At 38.6% G+C, this 15,809-nt stretch overlaps 1 protein-coding gene across 4 annotated transcripts in view; it reads left to right on the top strand.

Annotated features, from left to right (window-relative positions):
- INVS (inversin) overlaps positions 1–15,809 on the top strand; it is a 188,727-nt gene that overhangs the window by 118,216 nt on the left and 54,702 nt on the right. For 3 of the 4 annotated variants that reach the window (XM_017527796.2, XM_017527797.2, XM_037738233.1), the window contains exons 5-7: positions 1,624–1,791; positions 12,404–12,584; positions 14,916–15,025. In XM_017527796.2, coding sequence (XP_017383285.1) covers positions 1,624–1,791; positions 12,404–12,584; positions 14,916–15,025 — 459 coding nt within the window. Of the gene's footprint in view, positions 1–1,623; positions 1,792–12,403; positions 12,585–13,808; positions 13,894–14,915; positions 15,026–15,809 lie in introns of those variants that run through there. The other variant, XM_017527798.2, reaches the window with a different exon arrangement.

Here is a 15,809-nt window from a genome sequence, read left to right as displayed (position 1 = left end):
TCACCCAGGCTGGAGAGCAGTGTTATGATTTCAGCTCACTGAAACCTCCACTTCCTGGGTTCAAGCAATTCTCATGCTTCAGCCTCCCAAGTAGCTGGGATTACAGGCATGTGCCACCACGCCCAACTAATTTTTGTATTTTTAATAGAGACGGGGTTTCACCATGTTGCCCAGGCTGATCTCGAACTCCTGACCTCAAGTGATCCACCCGCCTTGGTCTCCCAAAGTGTTGGGATTATAGGCATGAGCCACAGTGCCCGGCCAAACATTATTTTCTTTTAGAGAGACTCTCTGTTGTTTAGGTTGACAAAAGCAAGTGCTACTATCTTTTCAAAATATATTTTTTTGTCAATAACTGGGTCTAATAATTTATCCTGTAAAATTATAGCTAAATTGCTAAATTAAAATTTATCTTCTGATATATGGAGTGAGTTCCAGATGCATTAATTTCCTATGCATGGATTTTTTTATGGATATTAAAATTCAGAACATCCTATCAAGTTCTTAAGGTGCTTGGTGATAACCAGATGTGCATTATCAAGATCATCACTTACTTTATTGATGATTATTCATAAATAACTTGGCTGCTTTCTCTTTCTCAGTGTTATCAGTACCAGATGAACTAAATAACTGTCATGACTAAGAGGTCAGATTCTGGAGTCAGACTGCCTGGGTTAAAATCTCAGTTCAGCCACTTATGTCCCTGAGCAGATTACTTAAATGTGCTATTATTTCCTCAAAAATCACATGCAAATTTAAAAACATACTTGTCTCCCAGAGATAGTAAGATGACTACAGCAATTAAATAGACAATGGTCCCCCTTATTCAAAGAAAATATATTCCAACACCCCTAGAGGATACTTGAAACTATGCATAGTGCCAAACCCAATTTCCATCAATAGGAAGACATTTCTGTTCATGTCTTCCACCCACAAATGTAGTGCTTTTTCCATCTTAACTAAGCACTTATCAGGCACAGTGGCCATAATTTTTGCAGTTTGATGTGCAATAGCAAAACCAGCATGAACTTCTTCTTCCTTCTTCACAGTTTCACAGATTTGTTTTTGTCATAGATCTTAACAAACTCAAGAAACAATTTAATCTTTTTAAGTTGAGAGCTTTCACCTTTTCACTTAAAGGAAACACTTTATAGACACTGCTCTTTGACATGTCTGAATCACCAGTATCAATAATTTTGAGCTTTGGGGCCATTGTGTAAGAGAAGGATGACTTAAACACAAGCACTGTGATTCTAATATCGTGACGATGGGATGACTGACTTGACTGCTAAGTGGCAGGGAGTGTCTGCAGTGGGGATATGCTGAACAAAGGAAGGATTTGTGTCCTAGGTAGGATAGCATGGGATGAAGCACTATTTCATCATGCTTTTCAGAATGGCACACAGTTTAAAACTTATGAATTGTTTATTTTTGGAATGTTCTATTTAATATTTTTAGACTTCAGTTGAACACAGGGACCTGAAACCATGAAAAGTGAAACAAAGGATAAGGGGGATCTATTGTATAAAATTCTTATAACAGTGCCTGTCCCACAATAAAATCTTGGGGAAAGTTAGTTGTTGTGATTACTGTTGGTAGTTTGAAAACCTCTCAATTTTGCAGCAAACAGCTCTGCATTGGAGTGCCTACTACAATAACCCTGAACATGTGAAGCTGCTCATCAAGCATGATTCTAACATTGGGATTCCTGATGTTGAAGGCAAAATCCCACTTCACTGGGCAGCCAACCATAAAGATCCAAGTGCTGTTCACACAGTCAGATGCATTCTGGTGAGTTGAATGGTACTGCTAGACCTGAATGGCCTTTTAAAGAAATGTTTTTATTATGTATTATACAATATATACAAAAGCATACATATGACATATAAGCAAATTATTAAGCAAAAGAATACAACATACATGTGGACCCATTCCCCCAAGAAATAGAACATTTTAATACCACTATTTAAGACCACATGGAGTCCCAATTTTTTGTTGTTGTTGTTTAGATGGAGTTCCGCTCTTGTTACCCAGGCTGGAGTGCAATGGCGCGATCTCGGCTCACCACAACCTCTGCCTCCTGGGTACAAGCAATTCTCCTGCCTCAGCCTCCCAAGTAGCTGGGACTACAGGTTGCACCACCATGCCCAGCTAATTTTTGTATTTTTAGTAGAGATGGAGTTTCACCATGTTGACCAGGATGGTCTTGATCTCTTGACCTGGTGATCCACCCGCCTCGGCCTCCCAAAGTGCTGGGATTACAGGCGTAAGCCACCGCGCCCAGCCCTGAGTCCCGGTTTTTAAATGCATTCATTTCCCCTATGCCATGCTCATTGCTGTACCCCAGCAACTACTTCCCTAAATTTATATTTATTTCCTTACTTTGTTTCATACTTGTTTTTGTTAAACAGTGAAAAGATATAATTATCATTAAAATACATGTAAAGTATAAATAATACTTTGGGCGGTATGGCCATTTTCACGATACTGATCCTTCCTAACCATGAACGTGGAATGTTTTTCCATCTGTTTGTGTCCTCTCTTATTTCCTTGAGCAGTGGTTTGTCGTTCTCCTTGAAGAGGTTCTTCACATCCTTTGTTAGTTTTATTCCTAGGTATTTTCTTCTCTTTGTAGCAATTGTGAATGTGAGTTTACTCATGATTTTGCTCTCTGTTTGTCTACTGTTGGTGTATAGGAATGCTTGTGATTTTTTTGCACATTGATTTTGTATTATGAGACTTTGCTGAAGTTGCTTATCAGCTTAAGGAGATTTTGGGCTGAGACAATGGGGTTTTCTAAATATACAATCATGTTATCTGCAAACAGGAACAATTTGACATCCTCTCTTCCTTTATTTCTTTCTCTTGCCTGATGGCCCTAGCCAGAACTTCCAATACTATGTTGAATAGGAGTGGTGAGAGAGGGCATCCTTGTCTTGTGCCAGTTTTCAAAGAGAATGCTTCCAGTTTTTGCCCATTCATTATGATATTGGCTGTGGGTTTGTCATAAAAAGCTCTTATTCTTTTGAGATATGATCCATTGATACCTACTTTATTGAGAGTTTTTAGCATAAAGGGCTGTTGAATTTTGTTGAAGGCCTTCTCTGCATCTATTGAGATAGTCATGTGATTTTTGTCTTTGGTTCTGTTTATGTGATGGATTGCATTTATAGATTTGTGGATGCTGAACCAGCCTTGCATCCCTGTGATGAAGTCGACTTGATCATGATGCTTTTTGATGTGCTGTTGGATTCAGTTTGCCAGTATTTTATTGAAGATTTTTGCATCAATGTTCATCATGGATATTGACCTGCAATTTTCTTTTTTCGTTGCATCTCTGCCAGGTTTCGGTATCAGGATGATGTTGGTCTCATAAAATGAGTTTTGGAGGATTCCTTCTTTTTGTATTGTTTGGAATAGTTTCAGAAGGAATAGTACCAGCTCCTCTTTATACCTCTGGTAAAATTCAGCTGTGAACCCGTCTGGTCCTGGACTTTTTTTGGTTGGTAGGCCATTAACTGCTGCCTCAACTTCAGATATCGTTATTAAGCTATTCAGGAATTTGGCTTCTTCCTAGTTTAGTCTTGGGAGGGTGTAAGTGTCCAGGAAATTATCTATTTCTTCTAGATTTCCTGGTTTATTTGCATAGAGGTGTTGATAGTAATCTCTGATGATAGTTTACATTTCTGTGGAATCAGTGGTGATATCCCCTTTATCATTTTTTATTGCATCTATTTGAGTCTTCTCTCTTTTCTTTTTTATTAGTCTGGCTAGCAGTCTATTTTGTCGATCTTTTCAAAAAACCAGCTCCTGGATTTATTGATTTTTTGAAAGGTTTTTTGTGTCTCTATCTCCTTCAGTTCTGCTCTTATCTTAGTTATTTCTTACCTTCTGCTGGCTTTTGAGTTGGTTTGATCTTGCTCCTCTAGTTCTTTTAATCATGATGTGAGGGTGTCAATTTTATATCTTTCATCACTTCTCTGGTGGGCATTTAGTGCTATAAATTTCCCTCTAGACACTGCTTTAAATGTGTCCCAGGGATTTGGTACATTGTCATCTTTGTTCTCATTGGTTTTGAAGAACATCTTTATTTCTGCCTTCATTTCATTATTTATCCAGTAGTCATTCAGGAGCAGGTTGTTTAGTTTCCATGTATCTGTGCTGTTTTGAGTGAGTTTCTTAATCCTGAGTTCTAATTTGATTGCACTGTGGTCAGAGAGACTGTTAGGATTTCCGGTCTTTTGCATTTGCTGAGGAGTATTTTACTTCCAATTATGTGGTCAATTTAGAAGAAATACAATGTTTCCACCACCATTTATTAAGTAGGGAATCCTTTCCTTATTGCTTGTTTTTGTCAGGTTTGTCAAAGATCAGATGGTTGTAGATGTGTGGCATTAATTCTGAGATCTCTGTTCTGTTCTATTGGTATATCTGTTTTGGTATCAGTACCATGCTGTTTTGGTTACTGTAGCCTTGTAGTATAGTTAGAAGGCAGGTAGCGTGATGCCTCCAGCTTTGTTCTTTTTGCTTAGGATTGTCTTGGCCATACAGGCTTTTTTGGTTTCATATGAAATCTAAAGTAGTTTTTTCTAATTCTGTGAAGAAACTCAAATGGGACCTTGATGGGAATAGCATTGAATCAGTATATTACTTTGGGCAATATGGCCATTTTCATGATATTGATTCTTTCTATCCATGAGCCTGGAATGTTCTTCCATGTGTTTGTGTACTCTCTTATTTCCTTGAGCAGTGGTTCAAGGACATCCTTGAAGAGCTCTAAGTTGTATTCCTAGGTATTTTGTTCTCTTTGTAGCAATTGTGAGTGGGAGTTCACTTGTGATTTGTCTCTCTGTTTGTCTATTATTGGTGTATGGGGATGCTTGGGAGTTTTGCATATTGATTTTTGTATCCTGAGGCTTTGCTGAAGCTACTTATCAGTTTAAGGAGTTTCTAGGCTGAGATGATAGGGTTTTCTAAATACACAGTCATGTTATCTTCAAACAGAGACAATTTGACTTCCTCTCTTCCTATTTGAATACTCTGTTTCTTTCTCTTGATTTCCTTGGCAAAGGCTTCCAATACTATGTTGAATAGGAGTGGTGAGAGAAGGCATCCTTGTCTTGTGGCAGTTTTCAAAGGGAATGCTTCCAGCATTCGCCCATTCATTATAATATTGGCCGTGGGTTTGTCATAAATAGCTCTTATTATTTTGAGATATATTCCATCAATACTATCAATATGTTCCATAAGTACCATCAATATGTTCCATCAATACTTTTAGCATGAAGGGTTGTTGAATTATATCAAAGGCCTTTTCTGCATCTATCGAGATAATTGAGATAATCATGTGGTTTTTGTCATTGGTTCTGTTTGTGTGATGGTTTCATTTATTGATATGCATATGTTGAACCAGCCTTACATCCCAGGGATGAAGCTGACTTGACTGAGATGGATAAGCTTTTTGATGTGCTGCTGGGTTCTGTTTGCCAGTATTTTATTGAAGATTTTTGCTTTGATGTTCATCAGGGTATTGGCCTGAAATTTTCTTTTTGTGTGTGTGTCTCTACCGGGTTTTGGTATCAGAATGATTCTGGCCTCATAAGTGAGTTAGGGAGGAGTCCCTCTTTTTCTATTCTTCGGAATAGTTTCAGAAGGAGTGGTATCAGCTCCTCTGTGTACCTGTGGTAGAATTCAGCTGTGAATCCATCTGGTTCTGGACCTTTATTTGTTGGTAAGCTATTAATTACTGTCTCAATTTCAGAGCTTGTTATTGGTCCATTCTGGGATTTGGCTTCTTCCTGATTTCGTCTTGGGTGGGTGTATGTGTCCAGGAATTTATCCATTTCTTCTAGATTTTCTAGTTTATTTGCATAGAGGCATTTATAGTATTCTCTGATGGTAGTTTATTTTTCTGTGGAATCAGTGGTGATATCCTCTTTATCATTTTTTATTGTGTCTATTTGATTCTTCTCTCTTTTCTTCTTCATTGATCTGGCTAGCAGTCTATGTATTTTGTTAATCTTTTCAAAAAAACAGCTATTGGATTCATTGATTTTTTTAAGGGCTTTTCATGTCTCTGTCTTCTTCAGTTCTGCTCTTATCTTAGTTATTTCTTGTCTTATGCTAGCTTTTGAATTTGTTTGCTCTTGCTTCTCTAGTTCCTTTCATTGTGATGTTAGGGTATCAATTTTAGATCTTTCCTGCTTTCTCCTTTGGGCATTTAGTGCTATAAATTTCCCTCTAAACACTGCTTTAGTTGTGTCCCAGAGATTCTGATACATTGTGTCTTTGTTCTCATTGGTTTCAAAGAACTTCTTGGTTTCTGCCTTAATTATTTACCCAGGAGTCATTCAGGAGCAGGTTGTTCAGTTTCCATGTACTTGTGAGGCTTTGAGTGAGTTTCTTAATCCTAAATTCTAATTTGATTTCACTGTGGTCTGAGAGACTGTTTGTTATGATTTCCATTCTTGTACATTTGCTGAGGAGTGTTTTACTTCCAATTATGTGGTCAGTTTTAGAATGAGTGCTAAGTGGTGCTGAGAAGAATGTATATTCTGTTGATTTGGGGTGGAGAGTTCTGTAGATGTCTATTAGGTCTGCTTGGCCCAGAGCTAAGTTCAAGTCCTGAATATCCTTGTTAATTTTCTGTCTTGTTGATCTGTCTAATATTGACAGTGGGGTATCTCCCACTATTGTTGTGTGGGAGTATAAGTGTCTTTGTAAGTGTCTAAGAACTTGCTTCATGAATCTGGGTGCTCCTGTTTTAGGTGCATGTATATTTAGGATAGTTAGCTCTTCTTGTTGCATCAATCCCTTTACCATTATGTAATGCCCTTCTTTGTCTTTTTTTTATCTTTGCTGGTTTAAAGTCAGAGACTAGGATTGCAACCCCTGCTTTTTTTTTTTCCTTTCCATTTGCATTGTAAATATTCCTCCATCCCTTTATTTTGAGCCTGTGTGTGTCTTTGCACATGAGATGGGTCTCCTGAATACAGCACACCAATGGGTCTTGACTCTTTATTCAGTTTGCTGGGTTGTGTCTTTTAATTGGTACATTTAGCCCATTTGCATTTAAGATTAATATTGTTATGTGTGAATTTGATCCTGTCATCATGATGCTAGCCGGTTATTTTGCACATTAGTTGATGAAGTTTCTTCATAGTGTTGTTGCTCCTTATATTTTGGTATGCTTTTGCAGTGGCTGGTACCGGTTTTCCCTTCCCATATTTAGTGTTTCCTTCAGGAGCTCTTGTGAGGCAGGGCTGGTGGTGACAAAAATCTCTCAGCATTTGTTTATCTGTAAAGAATTTTATGGCCGGGCGTGGTGGCTCACGCTTGTAATCCCAGCACTTTGGGAGGCCGAGGCAGGTGGATCACGAGGTCAAGAGATCGAGACCATCCTGGTCAAAATGGTGAAACCCCGTCTCTACTAAAAATACAAAAAATTAGCTGGGCATGGTGGTGCGTGCCTGTAATCCTAGCTACTCAGGAGGCTGAGGCAGGAGAATTGCCTGAACCCAGGAGGCGGAGGTTGCGGTGAGCCGAGATTGTGCCATTGCACTCCAGCCTGGGTAACAAGAGCGAAACTCCGACTCAAAAAAAAAAAAAAAAAAATTTATGAAGCTTAGTTTGGCTGAATATGAAATTCTGGGTTGAAAATTATTTTTTTTTAAATGTTGAAATATTGGCCCCCACTCTCTTCTGGCTTATAGGGTTTCTGCAGAGAGATCTGCTGTTAGTTTGATGGGCTTCCCTTTGTTAGTAGCCTGATGTTTTTGTCTGGCTGCTCTCAACCTTTTTTTTTTTTTTTTTTTTGAACCTTGGTGAATCTGACAATTAATGTCTCTTGGGGTTGCTCTGCTCGAGGAGTATCTTAGTAGTGTTCTCTGTATTTCCTGAATTTGAATGTTGGCCTGTCTTGCTAGAATGGGAAAGTTCTCCTGGATAATATCCTGAAGTGTGTTTTCCAATTTGGTTTCATTCTCCCTGTCACTTTCAGGTACACCAGTCGTAGGTTTGGTCTTTTAACATAGTCCCATATTTCTTGGAGGCTTTATTTATTCCTTTTCATTCTTTTTTCTGTAATCTTGTATTCATGCTTTATTTCATTAAACCACTTCCTTCAATCCCTGATATCGTTTCTTCCACTTGATTGATTTGGCTATTGATATTTGTGTATGCTTCACGAAGTTCTTGTGCTGTGTTTTTCAGCTCCATCAGGTCATTTATGTTCTACTATAAACTGGCTATTCTAGTTAGCAGTTCCTGTAACCTTTTATCAAGGTTCTTAGCTTCCTTGCGTTGGGTTAGAACATACTCCTTTAGCTTGGAGAGTTTGTTATTACCCACATTCTGAAGCCTACTTCTGTCAATTAGTCAAACTCATTCCCTGTCCAGTTTTGTTCCCTTGCTGGCAAGTAGTTCCTTTGGAGGTGAAGTGGCATTCTGGTTTTTGGAGTTTTCAGCATTTGTATGCAGGTTTTTCCTCATCTTCATGGATTTATCTACCTTTGATCTTTGATGCTGATGACCTTTGGATGGGGTTTTGCATGGGCATGCTTTTTGTTGATGTTGATGTTATTGCTTTCTGTTCATTAGTTTTTTCTTCTAATAGTCAGGCTTCTCTTGTAGAGGTCTGTTGGAGTTGGCTGGAGGTCCACTCCAGACCCTGTTTGCCTGGGTAGAAGCAGCAGAGGCTTCAGAACAGTAAAGGTTGCTGCCTGCTCCTTTCTCTGGAAGCTTCATCCCAGAGGAGCACATGCCAGATGCCCATCAGAGCTCTCCTGTATGAGGTGTCTGTTGACCCCTGCTGGGAGGTATCTCCCAGTCATACAGCACAGGGGTCAGGGACCCACTTGAGGAAACAATCTGTCCCTTAGCAGAGCTCAAGCACTGTGCTGGGAGATCTGCTGCTGTCTTCAGAGCTGGCAGGAAGAAACATTTAAGTCTGCTGAAGCTGTGCCCACAGCCACCTCTTCCCCTACGTGCTCTGTCCCAGGAGGTTGGGAGTTTTATCTATAAACCCCTGACTAGGGCTGCTGCCTTTCTTTCAGAGATCCTCTGCCCAGAGAGGAGGAATCTAGAGAGGCAGTCTGGCTACAGTGGCTTTGCCATGCTATGATAGGCTCCACCCAATCCGAACTTCCCTGAGGCTTTGTTTACCCTGTGAGGGAAAACCGCCTACTCAAGCTTCAGTAATGGTGGATACCCCTCCCCCTACCAAGCTTGAGTGTCCCAGGTCAACTTAAGACTGCTGTGCTGGCAGGAAGAATTTCAAGTTAGTGGATCTTAGCTTGATGGGCTCTGGAGGGGGTGGGATCCACAGAGGAAAACCACTTGGCTCCCTGGTGTCAGCCCCCTTTCTAGAGGAGTGAATGGTTTTGACTTGCTGGGGTTTGAGGCACCACTGGGGTACAAAAGAGAACTCCTGCAGCTAGCTCAGTGCCTGCCCAAAGGGCCACCCAGTTTTGTGCTTGAAACCAAGGACCCTGGTGGTGTAGGCACCTGAGGGAATCTCCTAGTCTGCTGGTTGCAAAAACCATGGGAAAAGCATAGTACATGGGCCAGATAGCACAATCCCTCATGGCACAGTCCCTCATGGCTCCCCTTGTCTAGGGGAGGGAGTTCCCTGATCCTTTGCACTTCTAGGGGTGGGGGAACACCCTACCCTGCTTCTGCTCACCCTCTGTGGACTATACCCACTGTTTAAAGAGTCCCAATGAACTGGGTACGTCAGTTGGAATTGCAGAAATCACCTGTCTTCTGCGTTGTTCTCACTGAGAGGTGCAGACCACAGTTGTTCTTATTCTGCCATCTTGTCGAGTTATCGTCTAGACTCTCTTTAGTATAGATCTTTCAGTGGTGTTTTTTGTTTGTTTGTTTGTTTTTGAGACAAAGTCTCACACTGTCATCCAGGCTGGAGTGCAGTGGCATGATCTCATCTTACTGCAACCTCCACCTCCTGGGTTCCACTGATTCTCCTGCCTCAGCCTCCTGAGTAGCTGGGACTATAGGCACATGCCACCACGCCCGGCTAGTTTTTGTATTTTTAGTAGAGATAGGGTTTCCACCATGTTGGCCAGACTGGTTTTGAACTCTTGGCCACAAGTGATCCACCTGCCTCGGCCTCCCAAAGTGCTGGGATTACAGGAGTGAGCTACCACACCCAGCCAACTTTTTTTTTTTTTTTTTTTTTTTTTTTTTTTTGGAGACGGAATTTCGCTCTTGTTACCCAGGCTGGAGTGCAATGGCGCAATCTCAGCTCACCGCAACCTCTGCCTCCTGGGCTCAGGCAATTCTCCTGCCTCAGCCTCCTGAGTAGCTGGGATTACAGGCACACGCCACCATGCCCAGCTAATTTTTTGTAGTTTTAGTAGAGACCGGGTTTCACCGTGTTGACCAGGATGGTCTCGATCTCTTGACCTCATGATCCACCCGCCTCGGCCTCCCAAAGTGCTGGGATTACAGGCTTGAGCCACCGCGCCCGGCAGCCAACTCTGTTTTTAATTGTTAAGAATGTTTGCCTCTTAACCTCACTCTTGAAAAAAAACTATTATCCTGTGTACACAGTCCTAGGAATCTATTTTTCTCAGCTCTTTCAGGATATTATTTTGCTACTTTCTGCCTTTTATTATTGCTCTTAAGGAGTATGTTATTGGTCTTACTGTCATTCCTTTATACATGATGTGTCTTTTCTGTCAGACCGCTTTAAGATTTTGCTCTTTGTTTGGCATTCTACAGTTTTTCTACAGTATGTCTAGGTGTTGCCTTTTAAAAAAAATCCTGTTTGGTATACATTCTAACTATTGTATCTCAGTTCTGCCAAACATTTGTAGCTGTTATCTTTAAATATCACCTCTCCTTCATTCTCTCTACTCTTGCTTTTAGTGTGTGCAATTATATATATTTTAAGCCTTTTTATCTTATCCTCCATGTCTTTTAATTTCTCTTTTATATTCTCATGTCCTTATCTCTTTCTGCTACATCCTGGGTAATGACATCAGATCTGTCTTCCAGTTTACTAGGTCTTTCTTCAAATAAGTCTATTCTGTTGTTTACCCTATCCATTGAACCTTTAATCTTAGTGATTCTATTTTTCACTTCTGAAAGTTCTAGTTGGTTCTTTTTCAAATCTGCCTGGTAATTTCGATAATGCCTGCTACAAAGATCCAGTCGAAAAATTAATTAATGTTGTAAACTGTCCATTTACAGAGATATCAAACTGAATCACTAGTAAACACGTGATTTAAAAATCTCAACCCTGTTCATAAATGAACTACAAGTTAAAACGGCAGTGAAATATCTTTCATAACCATAAGAGAAAAATGCAGTAAGCTTGATAATACCAAATGATTAATTTGTGCCAGCATTAGGAAAATAAAAATTTTTACCTATTTTCATGGGTGTGGGTGTGTTAATTGATAAGACCATTTGGAGAGTGATGTGACAATACCTATTTGAAGATATCCTTCATCCCAGCACTTCCCCTTCTACATATCTAGCCTATGGAAAAACCTTACACGTGTGCTACAAGGGACATGTAAAGGAAACATTAATTGCAGCATTACCTGTAACAGTGAAAAAAAATGGCAGTAGCCTAAATGTCCCTCAGTAGGAAAATAGATAGCTAAATTATGGTTTATTTAAGCACCTTAATAATTAAACCAGTAACAACATAGATATCCAAAGTATGTTGTTGAAAGAAAGAATTGCCAAAGGATGTATGTGCATTGCCACAATGTAAATATTGAAAACACACATACAAAATTTATGTATTGTTTATGGATACATATGTATGTACAAAAGTATAAAATATACATCTTTAGTTGAACCATAACAGAAACTAAAGCATATCAGGCAAAATGTTGACACACTTTTAATTTAGATAATTAGTATGCAATGGTTATTATATTCTTTTTTGTACTTTTTATAATTAAATATGAAAATAATTTTTTTAAGATTTAGGCTTTGTACTTTTTCCTGAATTTATCACTTGTGCTAAGAGAGAATGTAGAGGTCTTATTTAGAAAATTCCTCATTTAATATTTGTGCCCATAATCCCAGATTTTGGGAGGCTGAGTTGGGGGGCTTACTTAAGCCCAGGATTTCAAGACCAGCCTAAGCAATGTAGCAAAACCCCATCTCTACAAAAAAACACAAGAATTAGCCAGGTGTGGTGGGGTGTGCCTGTAATCCCAGCTATTTGGGAGGCTGAGGCAGGAGGTTTGCTTGAGCCCCAGGAGTTTGAGGCTGCAGTGAGCTATGATCATTCCGCTGTACTCCAACCTGGGTGACAGAACGACACCCTGTTTCTAAAAAAGAAAGAAAGAAAAATATACTTATGCCTAATGTAATTTATTAAGGATTCCATGTATGTCTGAAGTCTCTGGTTCCTTCAAATCAGGATGCTGCTCCAACGGAGTCTTTACTGAACTGGCAAGACTACGAGGGTCGAACTCCTCTTCACTTTGCAGTTGCTGATGGGAATGTGACTGTGGTTGATGTCTTGACCTCGTATGAAAGCTGCAATATAACATCTTATGATAACTTATTTCGAACCCCACTGCACTGGGCAGCTTTATTAGGTATGTACCTCAAAGGATTAACAGTAGAAGGAGCTTCATGAGTATAGGAATATTTCTGTGCCCTTCCTTCCACCATTCACTCCCAACTCCTAGTTAATTATTTTAATTTCTAACTGATATGTTGCATGGTTTTGTAAACTAAATTATAGTAATATAAATTTATTTTCTGTTAAATATTAGTTTTAATTTCAACATCATATCTTTAAATTTTTGTAATAAAAGTAATTCACATTTATTGACAACATGGAAATGTAACATAAACCTCTTTTCACATTCAATGCCTATATTTTTGGGGAGAAGGGCTTTAACTTTATGCTTGTGCTAATACTATGATATTTGAGTTTTTTCTTTATATTTTCCTGATATGCCTTTTACTTAACCTTTTGGAAGATCACTTTTATAGATGAGAGAGTGTATATATGTGTTTTACGCGTATGGTGGATTTTTCTGTCTGTGGAGCCAATCTGAAAGTCTTTCTCTTTCAATAAAGTAGTTTTACCCACTAATGATCATTGCTATAAAATAAATAATCTGGTCTTTTTTTCCTGCTATTCTGCTATTATTAGTGTTTTCCATTTAAAATTTTTGTTTGGTTTTTTCCTGTTTCCTTTGCTTTCTGCTTTTTGGTATATGGCTTAGATTCGTTGTTGTTATTTGGTTTTGAGTTGCCTAATGTTTTTAGGAGGGTTTAGTTTCTGTTTGTGGTTACTTTTAAATTTATCAAAATTTTTTTAAAACCTGAATCAGAGTCAAGAGCCAAAATGTATCTATTGATTCCCACCTATTCAAGATAAAAAATTTAATGCAGATACTCATCACTCTTTTCGTAATTGTTAATGTAATCTGAGGTTTCCCCCCTAATTATTATAATCTTGATCTTAGTTTTTAAATTATACACTGTCTTTTTTTAAAAATGATGTGTATATGTGCACTCACTTTTATCATCAGATTTATAATTATTATTCAGATTTATTTTACATCTCTTTTTCTTTTTCCTCTGAATTCTGGACTGACTTGGCAAATTTGTCTCCACATAACTAAATTGACTTTTTGTTCTTAAGTTCTACTTTCTTTCCGCCTCCTGTATAGATTGCATTTTGGGTTATATTTTTATTTCCTTCTTTTACCTATATATTTTTTTCTCATTTCATTTCCTTTTAACTTCCTTCCATTACTTTTTTGTTTCACTCTGTTTTCTTCTTAGAATATCCTGTTTCTGTTTCATAGAAGCCATCTCTTTTTGCACTAAGTCAAGGATACCAGTTCCCTGAAATTTTCCTCTGGATCCTTCTCTAGATCATGTTCAGAGGTATGCTATTTATCTTTCTGACAGTGTTTCTTTTTCCCTTTCCGATAGTATGTTTTATGTAGTCTTTACTGAATTTTTCCTTTTATATCTCAAACAAAATGAAATGTGTTTAGAGTAACTATGTGGCAAAGATTTCTTGGAGTCTACATTTGTGTTATGGAGAACTCCATCGTATATCACATCTGGAGAGCAGATAGGTGAACACAACTTCCACTCAAATTACTTTTTTCTGCCTGGCTTTTATGCAGTATATCCTCGCTCTACTAATGTGACATCTTCTTCATTCTCCGATATCTGAAAGCAATACAGTGTATGAAATTTCAGGTTTCCTACGTGCACTACTACCAGGTTTAGTCATTTTTAAATCTTTTCTACAGCTCTTCACTTGCGGAGATCACATCCTCCAGAATGCACTGTATTGTCTTCATCGCTACCTCATCATACCTGCCCGCTTGTTTTCTGGGATTTGAAATCACTACCTAGATGTTATAAAATATAAATATAATAAAAGATTGTGGGAGGGAGAACATAGGGATGGGAGGCCTCAGAGATAGAAGAGATACTATTATAGTTTGTCCACCTGATAGTAGAAGAGAACAGCTGTGCAGTTGTTTGGTTGGGCAATGGAACCTTGAGAGTAGGAGCAGTGAAGCCTAAGAGGGCCTGGCTCTAAAGCATCTTCCTCTCCTTCCCCTCCTTTGCTTTAGGCAGCTTTATAAAGTGAAGCCAGGGAATGCAATGAGGAGATACCTACTAAGTTTTTTCTCAGCCTGACAATTATACTTAATGTCATTTTTATCTGATTGAAGCATAAAGTTTTTAGTAAGTTTTAATTTTGTTCTACCTCGTATTAATATGTTAGCGAGAAGCTAGAAGAGGCTGCCCAGAGGGCTGCTGTTCAGAAATCATTTTGAATGCTATGTTATGTGTTAGTGATTTTTCTTACCTTTTTTATTGAAAAAGATCATAAATTAATTAACGTCCTTTATAAGTGATAATTACCTTTTTGTGTCTTTTCTCAGGCCACGCACAGATTGTCCATCTCCTTTTAGAAAGAAATAAGTCTGGAACTATCCCATCTGACAGCCAAGGAGCCACACCTTTGCACTATGCAGCTCAAAGTAACTTTGCTGTACGTAAAACAAGACAATGCCCTTTTTTCTTAGTGAAAATTTTTATTTTTATATAGTCATAGATTCATATGTAGTTGTAGAAAATAATATAGCAAGATCCTATGTACTCTTCACCTAGTTCACTCTGTTTTTTATTAATTTATTTTTCCAATAAGCTTTTTGCACTCCTACACCTAATTCACTCTAATGGTAATATCTAATACAATATCACAAACAGGAAATTGACGTTGATACAATCCACTGTCCTTATTCAGCTCTGCCCAGCTTTACTTAGACTCATTTGTCTGTGTTTGTATAGCTATTATCTCTTAACAATGGTTCATGCTGTTCACTCTGTGATGCAAATGATAGTCTGTTTTTTGTAACTTGTGAGTCACATCTGAAGTTTTATACAGTTTTTATTTTAATGTTAAGCATAACAATTTACTTTACTGTAAGAGTACTTCATCTTAGTATTACTTTAATAGCACTGAGAACATCATAGTGTTCAGCCATGTGTAATTGTCCTGAAAGCAGTGTGGTAAGGCTTTGGAACTAGCACAATCTCAGCTAGAATCTTGTCTGTGCAATTTGCCAAACTGTATTACCTTACACAAGTTTCTTTTTTTTTTTTGTGGGGGGACGGAGTTTCGCTCTTGTTACCCAGGCTGGAGTGCAATGGCGCGATCTCGGCTCACCACAACCTCCGCCTCCTGGGTTCAGGCAATTCTCCTGCCTCAGCCTCCTTAGTAGCTGGGATTACAGGCACGTGCCACCATGCCCAGCTAATGTTTTATATTTTTT

Source organism: Cebus imitator, unplaced genomic scaffold (genome assembly GCF_001604975.1).
Source record: "Cebus imitator isolate Cc_AM_T3 unplaced genomic scaffold, Cebus_imitator-1.0 Scaffold51, whole genome shotgun sequence".
NCBI lineage: Eukaryota > Metazoa > Chordata > Mammalia > Primates > Cebidae > Cebus > Cebus imitator.
This window is presented reverse-complemented; position numbering and strand designations above follow the sequence as displayed.